This window comes from Carassius carassius, chromosome 24 (assembly GCF_963082965.1).
Source record: "Carassius carassius chromosome 24, fCarCar2.1, whole genome shotgun sequence".
NCBI classification, from domain to species: Eukaryota; Metazoa; Chordata; class Actinopteri; order Cypriniformes; family Cyprinidae; genus Carassius; species Carassius carassius.
The window spans coordinates 9,583,624-9,603,988 of record NC_081778.1 but is presented as its reverse complement, the minus strand read 5'-3'; the positions used below and the strand labels follow the sequence as shown (position 1 = coordinate 9,603,988).

The window sequence follows — 20,365 nt, the reverse complement described above, 5'->3', positions numbered from 1 at the left end:
TCCTTTCTTCGCTACCTTTCCTCAAGTCTTAGCTTCCAACCCTTCAGGAAGCCACTCCTTCCATTATATTGTTAAAGTTTGTTATTTAAGAAATTCTTAATAAATATGAACAAAGCAATATGTCCTGTTTGAAGTATGTGACATGTATGGTTTATTTAAACTGCAAAGGTAAAATATAAATTGAAATTATTACAAGAGATGTGGAGGGGGAGGAGAATTTATACGTGCATCAGATTTTTCAATGAAAAACACTTCTGCAACGCATACACCTGTGTATCTTTGCTCATGACTCCTCAGGAAGCCTCCTCACTACTCGATCCTTGCCTCTTTGCTGTGTAATTAGAGAACTGAGATGTCCTTCAAGATGGCCGTGCTCGATCAGTTTCTGGGTCATAGGATGGACGAGGATCGAGGAAATGAGGAGGGATATTGAGAAGCACCCCCAGACTACAGCCAACAGCAAACTAACACGTTCTGCACATGCGTGAGAGGATTAACTGTTTATATCAACAGTTATCAATAGTATACAGATGCATCTCAAAAAATTAGAAAATCATGGAAAATGTCTTTATTTTTTGTAATCTATTTAAAAAAAGCAAACTTTCTTATATTCTAGATTCATTGCACACAAACTGAAACTTTTTTTTATCCTGATGGTTATGACTTACAGCTTATAAGAAAATAGAAAAAAAAATAATAATTGAAAATAGAATATTCCATTTTGAGCTTGATTAGTTTAATTAATTTTGAGTATAAATACTGGGTACCTCCTGGGCTAGTTAAAAAAAATGCAACCACAATTAAGGGAAAGACTACTGACTTGACAGTTGTCCAGAAGACAATCATCAACAAAATCCACAAGGAAGGTAAGCCTCAGAAGGTCATTGCTGAAAGGGCTGGCTGTTCACAGAGTGCTATATCAAAACATATTCATAGAAAGTTGACTGAAAGACAAAAAGTGTGGTAGCAAAAGGTGAACAAGCAACAGGAATTATCACAGCCTTGGGAAGATTGTCAGGAAAAGCCAATTCAAAAACTTTGGAGTGCTTCACAAGGAGTGGACTGAATCCAGAGTCAAGCGCATCAAGAGTCATCACACCCAGACGTCTTCAGGAAAAGAGCTACAGCTGTCACATTCCTAAAACCAAGCCACTCTTGAAACAGAGAAAAACGTCAGAAAAATTTCACCTGGATTAAGGAGAAAAAGAACTGGACTGTTGCTCGGTGGTTTCACAGTCCTCTTTTCAGATGAAAGTAAATTTAGCATTTCGTTTTAAAAATCAAGGTCTGGAGAGGAGACTGGAGAGGCTTGAAGTCCAGTGTGAAGTTTCTGAAATCAGAGAAGATTTGGGTGCTGTGACGTCGGTGGCATTGGTCCATTGTGTTTTATCAAGTCCAAAGTCAATGCAGCCATCTACCAGGAGATTTTGGAGCACTTAATGCTTCCATCTGCTGACAAGCTTTATGGAGATGCTAATTTCCTTTTCCACTTCCAATTGGTTTGAAGACCATGATATTACTGTTCATGATTGGCCAGCCAACTCACCTGACCTGAACCTCACAGAGAACCTATGGTATTGTGAAGAGGAATATAAGTAACATCTGACAAACACTACAGAGGAGCTGAAGGCCACTATCAAAGCAACCTGGGATTCAGTAACGCCTCAGCAGTGCCACAGGCTGATCGCCTCCATGCCACGCTGCATTGAAGCATTAATTAGTGCGAAAAGAACCCCAACCAAGTATTGAGTTCATAATTAAACCTGCTTTGGAGATCATGGACATTTCTGTTTTGTACATCTTTTTTTTTTTTATCTTTGAGATACTGAATTTTTTATTTTCCTAAGCCAGGGGTAGGCAAGTTCGGTCCTAGAGAGCCACAGACCTGCAGAGTTCAGCTTCAACCTTAATCAAACACACCTGAACAAGCTTATCAATCCACTCAGGATTACTAAGGTACAGGCAGGTGAGGTTTTTTTTCAGGGTTGGAGTTGAACTGTGCAGGACTGCGGCTCTCTAGGACCGAACTTGCCTACCCCTGTCCTAAGCTGTAAGTCATAACAATCAGAGTAAAAAAATAAAATAAAAATAAAATAAAAAATAAAAAAATAAAAACCTCTTGAAATATGTGCAATGAATCTAGATTTTAGGAAAGTTTGCTTTTTTTAATTAAATAAAAAAAATAAAGAACTTTTCCAAGATATTCAAATTTTTTTAGATGCACCTGTATATTCCTAATTCAAAAGGAGAAACCAAAAACAAAGATATACGAGATAAAGGCAGATATACTAATGGGTGCTTACCATTTTGAATATCAGTATCAGTTATCAGTTGTTGTTTTTTTTTATAGACAATAACTTTATTTATTGTGCATTGTCGGCTTCACAACTTTGCAGAAAGTTTATGTTCACATACAGCTACATGGCACACTGCATGAAAGGTAATATTCAAAAAGGCATTATAGGTGCACTTTAAGGCAAGTTGTAGCTAAACTCTGCAGGACACCTGCCCTTCAGGACCAAGTTTGGAGACCCCTGGTCTAGGAACTCATGTACACAGAGGGTACGAGATTATGAACGCTTATAGTGAATTAACAAACTGATATCTTGCAATAAACTAATATACAATTCACATGCAGCATTCTGAGAGAAATGCACTTTATTGTCAATGTTAATACATACACACTACTAGTTGGGCACAACAACTGTCAAAGAATGTTGTTGAGGTATCTCATCAAAGCAGGTGTGCTGAGTCAAGAACAATGATTTTAGAAAAGAAAGAAACAAGGAATTAGGCTATGATTAGGCTGAATATTTAATTTTGCTTTTTGAAAATGCATCACTAGTGAGCAAAGCTATAGTGAAAAACATAAAGGACAATGCTATGGTAACGAATTCTGCTTTCTTTGCACAGTTATTCAGAGAAAACAGTCACTGAATGTCTCACAAAACATATTTCATTTTCAATATAGACACATTTTCAAGTACACAAGTATACAACAGAACTTTTTTGAAGAAAAAAACAAACACTGCTCACAGCAGAGGACATGTATGATCAAGCTCACAAAGACACAGACACTCTGCACTCTTGGTGGACACCTCTGTGACAACATGCATACACTCACATACACAGATTGTAAAAGTAAGACAGTGTGGACAGCAGATGTGGTACAGATCACCCATTTGACTTAACACGTGATGTCCACCACAGTGGTCAGTGTGGCGGTTCTTGAAGTAGCTCTGATGCCAGGTGGCTAATGTGATACCAGGCCTCCTGAATATGCCGTGACTCAGTAGTACGAGCACACACAGCAAACCGCAGAACAAACTTGCCTACCAGTTGGCACGGTACCAGATGGATCTTGCGTGCATTGTTGATCCTCTTCAATAGAGTTTCATTTAATTCATTGGAGCCCTGTGGGGATTAACACACAGCTCAGTTACGATAATTTGAAATGTGCTAACAAAGACACTTGACTCAAGCATGTCCAATTTTTTGAATTATTTGGACTGTGTTTAAGTAAATCAGCCAGCAACAAAGGTTATTGTTGATAATTAAACTAAAATAAACATGAATTGAATTAAAATAAAATAAAATAAACAACATTTTAACATTTTCATTTTGTTTATGTTGAAGTACTAAAATAATTTTAAAAAAGTACAAAAAACAAAACCTATGGTAAGACTTTTAAGTAAGTTTAGGGGCCAATTCTCACTATTAGCAAGTTGCTTATTTACATGCCTATTATTAATATATTGGCTGTTTGTTAGTACTTATAAAATGCATATTCAGCATTGCCATATTCTACATCCCTAATCGTACCCAATACCTAAACTTCCTTACTAACTATTAATAAGCAGCAAATTAGTAGATTACTGAGGCAAATGTCGTAGTGAATGGTTTGTTAATAGCAAGAATTGGACCTCAAAATAAGGTGTAATGAAAAACTATTCATATTTTAAACAATGACAAAAACATAACAAAATATCTAACTTTAACATAATGTATTGTGTCTTGTGGTAGCAGAGATATAGCTACAGGTTATTATTAATTTTTTTTTATTTACACTTTGCTGTTGTAATAACTATTAACACAATTTGGTGTAATTCTGCTGCTCTCTTTGTACATAGTTGGAAATTAAAATCAGTCATACTGCAATTTTTCCATAGTTAACCACCTCCGAGAGTCAATCTATTAAAAACCACAGGAAGAGATGTGTTTGTTTCTGTAGCAAGAATATTTTTTTCTCTGACCTTGAGTCTAAAGCAGACAAGGCCCAACACAACATCAGCTGAGATCTCGAAGCGTTGATCAGCTCTCACCAAAGACTCAAACTCTTTGGCCAGCCCTACATGCTGAAACAAAATGAACAATGCATTTTAGTCATGAAATTAGACACCTAATTTGTGTTAAACTGACAAAGCAACATTGTATGACTAAATTATCATTCATCATGTAAATAAATAAATAATTAGTGGATGGATGTATGGATGGATAGATGCAAGGACATTGTTGTGAAATATGAAATATATCCCCAAAACTGTAACCCAACAGATCAGAAACAAAACAAATTTAGTTTGAGCTGAATCTCAGCCATAAAATGATCAAAGGTAATAATAATAATAATAATAATAATAAATAGACTAAACGAGAAAACAAAACTTTCATCTTTGGGTGAAATACTTCTTCATGGGTACCAGCAGAGGGCAGCCTTCAGATTAAAATAAGCAACCAGAGCAGAGAATGATCATGGGTTAATCATGTAGAATAAATTGTTCTAAATAGATTAAGTTTATCAGTAATCATTTTCTCGATTCTGATTACTAGAGTCAACTCTGACCACACAATTTTCTCGTTCTCAGACAGTTATTCCTTAAGCTATACTGTCCAGCAGTTGAGAGCTGACTGTTGAACCAGAGTCATTCAAAATACAAAAATACAAGGATACAAGATTATGAACGCTTATAGTTAATAAACAAACTTAAATCTTGCAATAAACTAATATACAATTCACATGCAGCATTTTGAGGAATGACTTTATTGTCAATGTTAATACATACACACTACTGTTTAATATGTACCAGACTTTTTAACTAGTTGGGCACAACAACTGTCAAAGAATGTTGTTGAGGTATCTCATCAAAGCAGGTGTGCTGAGTCAAGAACAATGATTTTAGAAAAGAAAGAAACAAGGAATTAGACTATGATTAGGCTGAATATTTATTTTAGCTTTTTGAAAATGCAGCACTAGTTCTCACAATTACCTCATTCTCAGACAGTTATTCTTTATGCTATACTGTCCAGCAGTTGAGAGCTGACCGTTAAACCTGAGTCATTCAGAATCACTGAAAAAATAAGAAGCACAAATGGGGGAAATGTGTTCTTTTTATAGATCTTTATCATATTTTTCTAATTTTAAACTAACAAGAACATACAAAGAGTTTAAAAATAGGTCCTGTAGGTTTTATGTTTCTCATCATACATAGAATCTTCACCAGACCGCATATAGTACATGTCCAGAACAGAACATATAATGAAGATGTCTTAAACAATGAAAGTGCACTGATTTGCGTCATTCCAAATAGACTGTGGAGCCAAATAAGATGTGACTGGCAAGGCTAACTAGATTGACAGTATGGATTAAAGTCAGTTACCTTGCGGATGTAGGCTTGGAGACCTTTGAGTCCGTACATGCGGAAAACAAACCACATCTTGAGAGAGCGGAACCTACGACCCAATGGGATCTGCCAGTGCTGAAGGGAGATGAGATGAGATATGACAAATGAACTGTGCTCACACAAATACAAATTAATCACAGACACAAACTGACGCACATACACCACGGAATATATAGATATTTGTAATTCTAATAAAAAAAGGTTGCTGTCTCCTCTCAACACTTATTTGACTTCAATACAGATTAAAATACTTGTTTATTCCTATATAATGAACAATTGAGTACACAGAGATAAATAATTATGGATGAAATTATACAGTTTATTGGTGTCTAAAGTAGTGTTAATTTTCATACACATTATTCTCAGTCTGGTTGTGCTTCAAGACCAAAATTAATATTGTGCAAAAATACATGTCAACATATTCTATTAACCCTATCCATAAATTACGTAGGTAATTACATATTATCAGAACTTATTTACAAGTTATAATAATAACCTAATATAGGTTAACAGAAGTCATCAGCTGGCTAAACAAGTATAATCTTAAACACACACACCTGCACACACACGCATATTTTGCATGCAGTATACTTACTCTATAATCAGTCACAAGTCCTATGAATACAGAAAAAAAAAAATCAATATTTAGTCGTATCACACTAAAAAGCAAGCTCAGATGTAAATAAAACAATGAGACAAGTAGACACCACGCAATTTTTTTTTTTTTTAACCTATAGCAATAAAATGTTCAAAAATAAACTTGTTACCCCTGGCCAAGCCTGTTGGTAATTTAATCAGGAAGTAGTTCATGTGGGAAATGGCTTTAAGGTGTGTATGCATATATGCACGTGTGTGTGTGTTGTGTACTGGGAGAGACAGGGCTGCTCTTTTGTTTTGCTGTCAGCACAATTACAATTGTCTGCACAGCTGCATGCTGCCCACAGACACATTACCAGAGGAACTGTCTTTGTTTAGCCATGTTTAAATGTCCAACAAGCAACAGGCAGCTCATTGGTGGACATGTTTGAGGAAACGACAGAAATGGGAGGTCAGATTCCTGTTACTACATTAGATATCAAAATATAAAAAAAACTGGCATCTGCAAACAAATAGTCATAGACTGTATTTACACATTTTACAATTACTTGTACCCATGGTATAAAAAAGATTTTAGTGAATGTATAAATCCTGACTGAAATGCTGCCATTTTAGAACATTGCCAAATAGACATACAAAAGCATGTGCATGCAAACATACTCTGCAATCTACTTGAGGTCAGTGTAGCGGGTTAGAAAGCTGTTGCTTACCAGCTAACAAAGGCTTACTGAACAGAGCAGTGCACTAAGGTGAATAATCTGATCGAGCCTTCGATGTGACGTAAAATGGATGTCAGCACAAAACGTCATGTCTCATTAATGAGGATCATGGTCATCCTCTTTACACCTTGTGCTAATGCACTTCAGTCTTTTATTAGTGTTATTATTGTTTATTCTTTGCAATAATGACTGACAGTGTCCAGTGCTAAACTAACAGAAATCTGTAAGATTGTGTGATCAATTAATAATAAAGCAAATGCAGAGGAAAGAGCTGAGTGGTTACCTGACTCTTGGTGATCATGCTTCAGGTAAAGCGGCTCAATTTTAAATGCGCCAATGATGTCTGATCTTTTCTTCACCCTGCACAGAAACATTTTCCTTCATCACAGTGTAGGAGACAACAGTCAAACAACATCATAGTGCATACAGCACATATCATTATCAAATGCAGATTAATTGATTGGTATTATTTCCTGACAGACTAATATATCAACTCACTAAATGTATGCAAATGCTTTATCAGAATTTTTAAATGAAGTTAGCACAACATACAAATCAATTGGAGACAATGAAAAACAAACTCTTATTCACAGTGTTTCAAGTTTTTGTATGTCTGTGTTGATTGTGATTTGCCATAATACTAAAATACTATGCGGAAGTGATGCAAGGTAATAAAAGACTATTATTTCTTGAACTGAGTTGAATCAGGACAATGACAGTGAAGTTCTATTAAAGAATTTATATTGTAATAATTTATAATGTAATGTATAATTTATAACCCATTTATATTGTACATGTAACATTTGATGTATTTACAATACACTTATGGTCATTGATTAAGAAAAGAGCAGCTAGTTCTTAGAAAAGGATTTGCATTGTTTTCAGGTTTAAGGTTTAAGGTTCAATTTATTGCCATTCAGTCAAGGCAGGGTCAAGGCAGGGTTTCAAGATTTGAGGGCACCACTCAGTTTAATTATTTTCTTTCTAATGTGATGAATTGGCATATATTCCCATATAAAGTACATTTTAAAAATTTGGCTGAAGTATTGAAATATCTTTGGGGTCACTGTATACACTAGCATTGAAAAGTTGAGGTTGGCAAGGTTTTGTAATATTGCAAAAAAAAAAAAAAAGATATATTTAAAGAAAAAATTACTTCAGTCTTCAAGTATTTATTTAAAATACAAATGTTTTGTAAATATTAAAAATGTAAAAAAAAAAAAAAAAAAAAGAGAACAGTAATGTACAGTATATCGGTGTAAATTTGCATACATGCTTGTCTTGTATTTTCTCTCTCTATATAACCTTGGAAATTTTTGTTTGCCTGGTGCTGACATAAAGGGCAGCTGCAACCGTTTCCTCTGTTGACTGATAAAGCCAACTAATAGCATGTTGCGATACAGTAGATCAGGTTAGAGTATAAATTAAATATGCTTTTTATTGATGGAGCCACTAAACACTTACCACATTGCTGAGCAGTCAAAGTTGACCAGGAGCCATTTATGAGGATTGAAATTGAAAGAGTCTGCAAACTTAAAGAGAAGCAAATTTGATGTGATTTGCTGTGAAGTGATGTATCTCACACTTACTCTTAAGAAAGGGGACAAAATACGCCAGAAAATGTACCTGCTATTGGTTAAATTAGTAACATTTCCATCCCATTACCATCAGAGACAGTGGTGAGTTTTATTATTATTTTAGTTTGTATTTTTCTTTATTGTGACCATGATATCTATATGCAATTCAAATTGTTTGGGATTTTAAGATAATTTCCTTCATTATTAATAGGCTAGAATATTATCTAGCAACACAAACAACAGAGGTGCCAATAAACTAAAGTCCTGTATCTCAAATATTCATTTATTTATTCATCAAGTGATTGCTAGATTTGTTAATATTTATAATAAAATTAGTATTTACTATTAACTAATTAACAATAATTATAAATTGACATTATTAATTAATAATACACTATATTTACATATTCATTCATTCAGTTTGCAGACTCTCTTATCCCTTAACTCAGAAATCGGTGCTTAAATAAAGATGATGTGATTTTGGAGTATGAAAATGAATTTGCCTTGCTAAAAATAAAGATGAGTCATCTGTCAGCTACCTGTAAGCATGGTCTGATATGAACTACTTTCGACTCCAATACGCTATAGCATGTTATGCATCAAACTCACAATCAACTGATTTAAAATAGAGCCACTATCTCAGAGTCTAATATTTTTTTTGCTCACTCCCCTTCCAATATCCTTTCTATCTGACGCAAGAAGGCAGACACTGCCATGATGGTTTGATTGTTGCCATGCTGAGTCCTTGCCTGACTTTCACTTCCTGGCAACCAACAAACAGCAGCCGGCTGCCATTCAGGTCAATAATAATAAATAAAAAAAATACATTGTCTGTGCAAGGGAGAAATATTCACTATTGTTTGAACTAGTGCTGCTAATAAACAGTGATATTTCTTTAGCGAGGGAAAAAAGGAATTATCTAAAGGTCTTCATATGCCTCAGGAAATTACTTTACCCTTATCATTGTGACTCCCAGTTGGACTCCATGACAACTCAGAGGACAATCAGGGATCTCTAATATCCCGCCCATTTCACAAGACATTGCTCATGCCAGCTTGTATCATTTGTGACATTTAAATACTTTAAATTGCACACACATGACTTCGTCTTCAACACACCACTATAACAGGATCAATAGTTTGAGCCTGGCACAAATCACTCTTCTGTTATCACTCGCAGGGCTTCAGGAGCACCCTGTATGAAGTGTGCTTAAGAACTCACTTTGTGATTTGAATGTTATCTCACCTCTACGCCATTCAGCAGGGGTCTGAACTCTGGACAGATAAATGCACTTCCAGCATATGCAGCATCAATGTGCATCCAGATTTCCTCTGCATTACCTGAAACAATGACAATGTTTTTATAAAAAATATTCAACAAATATTGATTTCACTGCAACCACAAATAAGCTGCAAAAGAAAATAACAATAAAAGGTCATCAATCTTACATATAGGGCCGAGCTCAGTGACGCAGTCGAATGCACAGGATGGAGTTGTTCCCAATGTTGCACAGAACTAAGAGAAACATCCAGAAAATAAAATAGATGGATTTATATGTGCTGGTTTAATTATTAAATGTACTACTTATACAAATACGTCAATCTAAACAGTTCTTTATCTGAACCTAGAATCTTCAATGAAAAATCAATTTGAGCTATTCATTCTGATCATAAAAAGATTTGTTCCTGCTTGGTTTGCCATTACCCTGTGATTCTTCTGACACAGGTCTGATGGCTGAGCCTGGAGCTAATTTGACTAATGTGATTCAGAAAACAGGCTCTCCAAACAGCATTAACCATCATGCAGACCACAGAGGGGATAGGTTCAGAGAAAGAGCAAAGACAAATGTCCAGTATGTTCTCGTTTCATGCTCTCTAACAGTCTGAGTGGTTGCTATCTTTCTTACATGATGTTGACTGATTCTGTAATTTTGCACTTGTTATAGATAGTAGCTGCAAGTTTGATGGTAAGGGTTTATCATTAATATTTGATAGCAAATTCTGCTACATTTCCTAGCATGATGTCAGAGTTAAAACAACAACAACAACAAAATTAAATAAATAAATACTAACCATGAATTACTGTATTTAAATATACATATATAAAATCCCATGTCTGACCATCAGAATTCCCATATATATTGTGTTTCTAATTAAAAAAACTTTAATAAAAAAAATCTGTAGTTGGTCTGATGAGTTAATTGGCTACATTATACATTTCAACTGGACAAAACAAAGTTGTCATTCTTAGAACAATGCTTAAGTTGGTCACCATTTAGTTTGGGTTAATATGGTAATAAGGAATATGCATGCTGATAGGCAACTAGTTAATAGTGAGAACTGTTCCCTAAACTAAAGTGTTAACCTTAAGACAATAGTTTAAAAAGTTTAAACTAGTTTAAAAAGAAGTTTGTAGTTATTAGAGTACATACAAAAAATGGTATGAGTCCTGCGGCTCTGTCCTCTTCTAGAACATTCTGCAGTGCATCTCCTCGCACAGAAAACTTGTTGTCGGTGGGAATTTTCTTCATCCTTACTCCAGCTATCAAGCCTGCCCTCTCCACCGATGAGTGTGCCTGAAATATCAACAAAACACTGCCATATTATTTCTGAATAAATGATCTTGTATCAAAAACATACTATTAGACACACATATGCTGTAAGCACATTCATAAACAAGTGGCACTTCACTGTTATACTGATACATCATACTGAGACCCACTGTACTGCTCTTTCATATAGTTTGATATTTCCATTCAATGAGAATTCTGATCATTCCCACTAACAGATACTCATGATGCCACTGTCATAGTGCCTTCTAAAAGGTGTGTATTACCATGCAGACCATTATTCTAGACTAAATATACCTCTGCAGCAGTCTTTCATCTGGACTTGGGGAAGGGGAAGTCGTGGCCTAATGGTTAGAGAGTCGGACTCGCAATTGAAAGGTTGTGAGTTCGGGTCTCGGGCCGGCAGGAATTGTAGGTGGGGGGAGTGCATGTACAGTGCTCTCTCCACCCTCAATACCAAGACTTAGGTGCCCTTGAGCAAGGCATAAATGGCTGCCCACTGCTCTGGGTGTGTGTTCACTGCTCTGTGTGTGTGCAGTTCGGATGGGTTAAATGCAGAGCACAAATTCTGAGTATGGGTCACCATACTTGGCTGAATGTCATGTCACTTTCACTTTTTCACTTTCTTTGTTGTCTTACCTGATCAGATGAGTAGGCTACTAGTTTGGAAATAATGTCTGTCTCAGATCGTTCAGGATGGTCAGCCTGAATCAGTTTGATGATTTTGGAACGAGCAGCAAGAAGAGCTATGAGAGACGCTTCACTGGCAGTGCCCTGTACAAACCAAAACAGGTTATATGTATTAATACTTGATACTTTGAACGTTCATCAAATGCTGCTGTTTATGAAAATTCAAAAGCAGCTTATATTGAGCAGGTCTCACAATTGGTGGACATGTTCAATACTACTTGAGACATAATTTACCTCATCTTAAATATCACATTGAGCAAAACAACCTTGATCAATATGCCCTGATGCTGCTGATTTTAAATGCAGCAGTGATGAATTTTCATCAGCTCTCCAGCTCTGTTTTGTATGTTCTCAATGATTGAATGAGAAGACTTCCACTCGAAACCCCTCAATATAGATCACCTCAGCTCATTGTGAAGCACAAGCTGTCTTTGATTTCCCTTCGTGAGCCTGACAGCACACACCCACGTCCTGATTACTAATGATTCAGTGTACTTTATGAGATAATCTGGAAACTGTAGCCACACTTCCAAATTCTTTGATTAAATGCCATATTCACCATATCTAACCCTATCAAGCCTTCTGTATCATATGGCCCCTAAATTATCAACGTGATCAAAACTTTGCTAAAACCCTGTTGTAAACAATCTACTACATACCTTCTGTAATCTGATTGATATTTACCAGGTAAAAGGCCTTTCATTATAATATTTTTAAGTCTAAAAACGTCCTCATTCAGATCGTGGTACATCACAATCTTTTTTCAGGGAAGTCTTTACAGCTCTTTACAGAGCTTTTATATTGTTAGTAGTATTTCAAGATAAGTGGAATTTTTTTTTACTTATATTACACATTGATAATCTTAAAAAAAAATGTTAAAATGCATCAAATACGATACATCAAGCTTTTGAAGAACTTTGATTTGTATGTCTCAATTGCATTGCATTATATGATTAGTGTGACAGCTGATACTTTTAATGCATTTTATGTAAGTAGCCTGCTATAATCTTATCAAGATCTCATTGATTTATATTACAAATACTTAGAATTTTATCTTTTTTGGCCATATAAATATTAGAAATCTTCACCACATTGCATATTTTTGCTCAGTTTGGTCCTCTGAATAAGATTGAGATGTTTTGTCTCATTCTTCCTCTTTGAGCGTGAACTACACGTTCCCCTATGAACCATAAAAGCATGACAAAAACATGAAAACTACATGCTTAGTATTACTTTCTGAATTTTCTTCTACTTCCAACTGTTTTCCACTCCTCTCTGTTATGCTCTCCTTTGCTGAGAGGCATTGCTTACAAAACCCACAAACTCCCTCATTAGTGCATGCTATCAGTGAAAAAAAAAACCCCAGCTGTTGCCATAGTGAGCTCTCTGAAAAGCCCAGAGACAAAAACCATTCAGTAGAAGGACACACACACTCCAAAGCGGCCTTAATGACAGAGCATCAAACCGACTGTCATCAGTTGGCGTTCCATACGCTAAGCTTCCTGCATCTATCTCTAAATGGTCACAGCTGCTCAACTGCTACATCCATAGTGGCAAAATGATCGCAGACCCCTCTCAACACATGATTTCCTGACTGTCTCCTCTCATGTGTAGCTGATGTCTTTAAAGGCAATTTCTATAGGACATAACAATTTGCAGGGCCTGGAGAAGAAATCAATGACAAACAAATTGTTGTGAGGGACATGTTTTTGATATTGGTTATTGGTCAAAAGAAATTGCCCGTAAACATGGATTAAGATTGCAACAGGTGGTATTAAAGTGGTTTAAAATGTCAACATTTTGACACCAGGCACAAGATCCTGATGGGAATTTGGATATGCAATTATTTTAAAATCATTATTTTCAACATTTTACACATGTTGTGGACTTCATAATATGAATCAACCTTTGTGTAACAACAGAAGCTTAAAGGTAATGTCCATTCAATATTTAGATTTAGATTTAGAATTTAAAAAAATATATGCTATATATTTAATATATTATATTCACCAAAGACCAGCAGCAGTACATGGACCCCCTTTATAGACCCTTGGTTAAAAAACATGTATATAAGTGATACCATATAGATCTTTTTATAAACGTTCAGTACTTGCAGATTAACTTTTTTCTTAAGTATCTCACCTGGATGACCCCTCCCCCTCTGCCCTCTGTACCAGCAAGAAAATCTGCTGGAAGCTTCAGCATCTTTCCCAACCAGTCCATCATCACTGTTTCCAACTCTGTACAGGAAGGACTTGCTGCCTACAAAAATAAATAAGTTCAGTTAACAAATAAATAAAAACCTGCATCAGCCTACAAGTTGATAGCTTTAGATGCCACAATAGAAAGAATGGATGGATGGGCAGAGAGACAGACAAACAGACTGGCAGGTGGCTAAACTGATGGATAGATGGTTCAATGGATTGACAGACAGATAGCTAACTGAATATGTGGATGGATGGATGAGGTTGCTAAAAATGGATGGATGGACAGACAGACAGACAGACAGACAGACAGACCTGCAGGTGGTTAAACTGATGGATGGATAGATAAATAGATGGTCCAATGGAGGGACAGACAGATAACTGGATTGATATTTGGATGTACAGAGAGAGAGAAAAAACATACCCAAGAGAATCCAATGCAGCCAATGGCCCCACTCAGCATATCTGCCAGCATTGCAGGAAAAGAGTTGGCAGTAGGAAAGTATGCATAGAAGTACGGGCTGTGCCAGTGTGTCACCTGAAACAGTTCAGGAAACATGTAGAAACATTCCTTTTACAATTATTTAGTGTTCATGAAAACACTTCCAAAATATATATATTTTTAACCGTTTAGTAGCTTTCAAGCTAAATAGTAGCCTGAGACTGATCTTTCAGATTTAGTGAGCTTGTTTTGTTGTTGTGCTCTTTTGAAAAAGGATTATGACTTCAGTAATAGTGACATCAAGGTTTTTCGCTCAGAAAAGGTTAGATGAAATTATGAAGCCTAGATTGAATTATTCCATGTGTTTAGCAGAGGAGAGAGCTTGTGGCACTGTGAGTCTGTCTTTCTTGCAGGATTTTCCTATTGTAAGTCATTTATTAGCTCAAGCACATACTTTTAAACAACTATTAAAACAAGACTTCTGAAAGGGAAAATTGTTCCAATTGGACACAGTGGGAAGGTTTAACACCAACAACTGAATTAAAGTGTTTGGTTTTTCCTCTGAGCTATGAAATGAACGGGTGGGTGAGGCTTTTCTCTGACCCCTGGTCAGAGTTTAATGATTAATTTCCTAACCATCAGATTCAAGCCCCTCAAAAGGTGGACTTTGAGCTTGTGAAATGAGAGAAAACGTCTCAAGGTTACGAATGTAACCCTGGTTCCTTGAAGGAATGAGACGCTGCGTCGAGCGCTTTGGGGAACGCCCCTGACGAGATCGACTCTGAATATCGTGTGCAGTCTGTCCAACGGAAGAGCGTGACGTAGCGACCAGGAAGCTATAAAAGCACGTGCTGTGCAGCTGGCTTCAGCTTCGAGTAGGGAAGCAAGCGCCGGCAGGGGTGCTGGGAGTATGGCTCTGCGACGCATCGTCTCGTTCCTTCAAGGAACCAGGGTTACATTCGTAACCTTGAGACGTTCCTTTTCAGGGACTCGAGCTGTGTCGAACGCTTTGGGGAACGATGTGCCCATGCTGCCAGACTTCCAAATCCCTGCCTAGTGTGTATCCGGAGAGCACAGCTAAGGCGAGAGAACAGAAGAGCCCGGAGTGGCTCGCATATCAAGGTCATTAAATCTGACAAATGTAGAGGTCGTGGACCACCCCACAGCGTTGCAGATGTCCAAGAGGGACACACCTGCTGAGAAGGCCTTAGAGGCCGCCATACCCCGTGTGGAGTGAGCCTTGGCTCCCAAAGGAAGGGGAAGACCAGAGGACTCATAGGAGACGTTGATAGCCTTGACTATCCAACGACTTAGGGTCTGCTTAGAGGCAGGAGATCCCTTTTTAAGAGGACAGTGGCAAACAAGCAATTGGTCGGATTGCTCGCACTGGACACATACAATTTAGCTTATACTGGTCTGGCTCCCGAAAGGGAGGAGGGCAGAAGGCCTGCAGTACGATAGGTTGTGGTGTAACAGAGGGAACCTTCGGAACATAACCCACTCGAGGGTTTAAGAATGCTTTGGCCATACCAGGGGCAAAGTCTAGGTAAGTAGTGGCCACCGAAAGGGCCTGAAGATCTCCAACTCTCTTTAGCGAGGTGATTGCCAGTAACAGGGCAGTTTTAAGCGTCAGATGTCTATCTGAGATGTCTTGTATTGGCTCGAATGGAGCTTTACAAAGAGCCTCTAAAACCACAACCAAATCCCAGGGGGGAACACGGGATCGTACTGGAGGTCTCAGCCTCAGCGCACCGCGGAGGAAACGTGTAGCTAGGGGGTGTCTACCCACTGACTGATCATTGAAAGGGACATGGTAAGCAGCTATGGCCGCCACGTACACCTTTAAGGAGGAGTGGGTTAACCCTGCAGAGAGCCTAGCTTGTAGAAACTCCAGAACTGTACCAACTGGGCAGTTAACAGGGTCAAGCTGGCGGTCTCTGCACCATGAGGTGAAGAGTTTCCACCTCAGGGCGTACAGTTCCCTCGTAGAGGGAGCTCTGGACTGGAGGAGGGTCTCAACAACCTCAGTTGAGGGACCGGATTCTATGAGCTGTGCCCCCTCAGGGGCCACACCCACAGTTTCCACAGCTTCGGGCGAGGGTGAATTACCGTGCCCTGCGCCTGTGAGAGTAGGTCTGTCCTGATGGGGCTACTAATAACAGACGGACCCCGTCCCGGCGTACTCTCGCCAGAACTCCCGGAAGCAGAGCGATAGGGGGAAATGCGTACAGACAAAGCCTCGACCAGGTCTGTACCATAGCGTCCAGTCCCAGAGGAGCTGGATGAACTAGAGAGAACCAGAGGGGACATTGCAATGTCTCCTGAGTCGCAAAGAGGTCCACCTGGGCTGTGCCAAACACTCTCCATATCTGCTTCACCACCTCGGGGTAAAGTTTCCATTCCCCGGGCCTCGGCCCCTGCCTCGACAGTATGTCTGCTCCCACATTCAATCTCCCAGGAATATACACTGCTCTGAGTGAGAGGAGTTTGCCCTGGGACCACAGAAGGATCTGGTGTGCCAGCTTGTACAAGGGGCGTGAACGCAGACCCCCCTGGTGATTGATATAAGAGACCACTGATGTGTTGTCGGTGCGCACCAACACATGGTGACCTCTCAGGTCTGTTTCAATGCTCGATAGACTGCTAGCAACTCTAGGCAATTGATGTGCCATGTCAGATGGCGACCACTCCACAGACCGCGGGCAGGGTGGCCACTCATGACCGCACCCCAACCGGTGAGGGACACATGTCTAAGGCACGAAGGCATCGCCGTGTGACCTTGATAACTCAAAGTGGATTCCCCCTCAGGGAAAAGCCCTTGGACTTGAGCCACCACTGCAGGGGTCTCATGTACAGCAGGCCAAAAGGTATCACGTTGGACGTAGCTGCCATCAGACCTAACAATCTCTGAAATTGCTTGACAGTGAGTGACTGTCCTTCTTTGACTCTCTCGACTGATGTGAGGATCGACTCGATCCGAGCAGGAGACAGACGTGCCTGCATCGTGGTCGAATTCCACACAACGCCTAGATAGGTGGTTCTCTGAACTGGAGAAAGTACACTCTTCTTGGCATTTAGTCTCAAACCCAGCTCCCCCATATGTGCGAGAACGACATCTCGATGTCGAACCGCCATCTGCTCTGATTGAGCTAGAATCAACCAATCGTCCATATTATTTAGAATGCAGATGCCCTGCATACGGAGGGATACCAGAGCCGCATCTACACATTTTGTGAACGTGTGGGATGAGAGTGCAAGGCCGAAGGGAAGTACTCAATATTGATAAGCTTTGCCCCCGAAAGCGAACCTCAGAAACTTCCTGTGTTGTGGAAGTATGCATCTTTGAGATCTATTGTGACAAACCAGTCCTCAGATCTGATTTAAGCTACAACCTGCTTGACAGTGAGCATTTTGAACTTCAGTGGCATAACTGAGCGGTTCAGGTGACGTAAGTCTAAGATCGGAAACAACCCCCCATCCTTCTTTGGAACTATGAAATACCAACTGTAAAACCTGGATTCCCTGTTTAGAGGAGGGACCACCTCGATGGCCTCCTTCCTTAATAGGGTATTCACTTCTTGTTCCATAACCAGAGCCTGCCGGGGGCCGACTACTGTCGGTGTAACCCCATTGAACTTCGGAGGTGGATGACCGAACTGAATGCAGTAGCCTTTTTCTATTGTACGCAGGACCCAATGAGATACATTTGGCAGTAGTTTCCACGCTGCTAAATCATCTACTAAGGGAATCAGTCTCTCAAGACTGACCTCTGCTGTAAGAGGCCCCTGAAGGGGCGGTGAGAATCCCAGTTCTGCTACGCTCGCGGGCGGAAACAACTGGGAGCAGCGCTCGCTGGAGGCCGCTGCGTCCTGAAACTATGGCAGGGTTGGCAGACCTACCTCCTGAGGGCACTGAGGTGAGGCGGGCACCGTATAATGAGGTGGACCGCGCTCTACCCCAGTAGGGGCTACCCTCTGGATCCCTATTCCACTGGCGTCAGGATCTCTTCGTCGAGGACTTCCGGGCCTTGATAACTGTTCTTAAATCAGGCCTAGATTTGGAAGTCCCCAACTCAGAGCGTCGCTGAGGCCCTCGGTCCTGACGTGGGGGAACACGAGCGGCGACACTCTGCTTTTGTGCTTCTCGATATGAGGAGCCGGCATGTGGCGTGGGCATCTCCCGCCTAGATGCACCATGAGAGCAACGAGGGAGGACAAATATTCTCTAATCAGTGTCAATAAACTGTAGTTGCCTCTGCTATTGGGGTGCACAAAAAGTTGTACTGTTTTTTTTCTGCTGTAGTATAAATGATTACTAGCTTATTGGCAACGATTTAAATATGTACCATACATAAAATATATAAACTGACATAAAGCTAGAAGAAAGAGAAACATCATATTAAAATATGAACGATAAATAAATATTACCAGTCAAGACATTAAAAATCTTATCACACAAGAATCATAGTATGTAATGGTTGTAAAGTAAAGGAAATGTGTCATAGCTGGTCAGCACTGACTCACCCCTGGCATGATCACCCTCTCTATGTCTTTGATCACATCCTCATAGCTTTCAGCCTCCTCCGGGGCCTCCTCAGGAATCAACGACCTGAGATATCCAGGTTCCACATCAGGGTAAACCTGCCTCTTCTCAATGTTCTCTAAATAATCGGCCACATAGTCCACCATCTCCTTTCCACGTCTCCGGAACTCTGCAGCATCCATGTTTTTGACTGAAAAGGAGTAGAATCTCTCAGTGTGGAGAATGAAAGACAAACTGACGTGGGTTCCATTCGATGAGGAGAGATGTAATTATATTAGTGTTATTGAGACTAATATATTGTTTGCATGGTCAACATGACTCTCAGTATCTTAACAGGAAAACCACAGCCAGAGGTCACATGTTCAAGAAACGAGGTGCAATTATAGCAAATACTGAACTATACATTAGTTTCAGGATTATTTTAGTCCCCCCCCCCCCCCCCCCCTTCTGTTTAATTGTAAGAATTCCCACAGCATAATAAATAATATCACAGCATATAAGTATTATTTTAATATTATTTTAAATACTGTTGAAGCTTTATTGATATTTTGAATTAGCTTTTGTCGTGTAAATTTTCAATGCTAATCCTATACTTCACTCAAACAAATACAGTTGGTAATATAATAACTACAGGGTAATTCCCTGAATTCCCCGAATACTTACAATTCAATCCAAAGAACTACAGTATCTCGAGCTAATTCCCTGAATTCCTTGAACACTTACATTATAATCTAATACATCCCTGTAGTATGGTGACAGTGTCCAGTCAAGAAGTTACTATCACTACCTCAATCACACATGAGCACACAGATCTTTAGCATCATACACTCTCACTGCCCTTCTCAGCTGTACACTTTTACCTCAGCCCGAGGACGGCTCTATAGTCTTCAAACACTATGCGGTTGTATTTCGAGCATATATTCTTTAGTACTTCTATTCCTCAGCTGCACAGCATATACTAGACACTACTCCCAAGTTGCTCTTTGCAGGAATGAAAGTTTTATTCAAGGCCGGGAGCCCAGTGGTCACAACAACCAAGAGAGACTCTTTGAACAGAAGGATGCATGAACATTTATACCTTGTAGTTGATTAAAAACCAGTGTCACTCAAGTCTTCTATGCTGTAATTCGTTATACTGATCTGATCATTGGTTTTGTCATATGGCTGTTAATTCTACTGTTCTAAGAACTTTTTGGGTAAGTATAGATTATTTAATTAATAGAGACACAGTCTTTGATCTAAGCATTCTTAGTCTGCTATTTTCTGAACATTCTGTTGAACAAACTCGTCGGACTCCTTCTGAGGCCATTACATAAAATATTTCCATCACGCTTTTTATATTTGAAA

The 20,365-nt window shown here is 39.0% G+C and overlaps 1 protein-coding gene across 1 annotated transcript; it reads right to left on the bottom strand.

Moving 5' to 3' along the window:
* Positions 1-3,140: 3,140 nt before the first annotated feature.
* Positions 3,141-20,013, bottom strand: LOC132102774 (aromatic-L-amino-acid decarboxylase-like). The gene is made up of 14 exons (XM_059507407.1): positions 19,682-20,013; positions 19,000-19,208; positions 14,459-14,572; positions 13,973-14,092; positions 11,780-11,914; positions 11,003-11,146; positions 10,020-10,086; positions 9,817-9,911; positions 8,459-8,526; positions 7,278-7,354; positions 6,274-6,293; positions 5,655-5,753; positions 4,254-4,355; positions 3,141-3,414 (listed from the first exon to the last, which is right to left on the bottom strand). The coding sequence occupies exons 2-14, from the start codon at positions 19,198-19,200 to the stop codon at positions 3,214-3,216; spliced, it is 1,443 nt and encodes a 480-aa protein (XP_059363390.1). The 5' UTR covers positions 19,201-19,208; positions 19,682-20,013; the 3' UTR covers positions 3,141-3,213.
* Between the last annotated feature and the right edge of the window lie 352 nt (positions 20,014-20,365).

Coding starts and splice junctions, on each gene's coding strand:
- LOC132102774 (XM_059507407.1), bottom strand. CDS start 19,200: ATGGATGCTGCAGAGTTCCGGAGACGTGGAAAGGAGATGGTGGACTAT. Junction 11,915..13,972: donor GAGGGGGAGGGGTCATCCAG/GTGAGATACTTA, acceptor TGGTTTGTACAG/GGCACTGCCAGTGAAGCGTC. Junction 8,527..9,816: donor CCCTGCTGAATGGCGTAGAG/GTGAGATAACAT, acceptor CTTCTCTTTAAG/TTTGCAGACTCTTTCAATTT.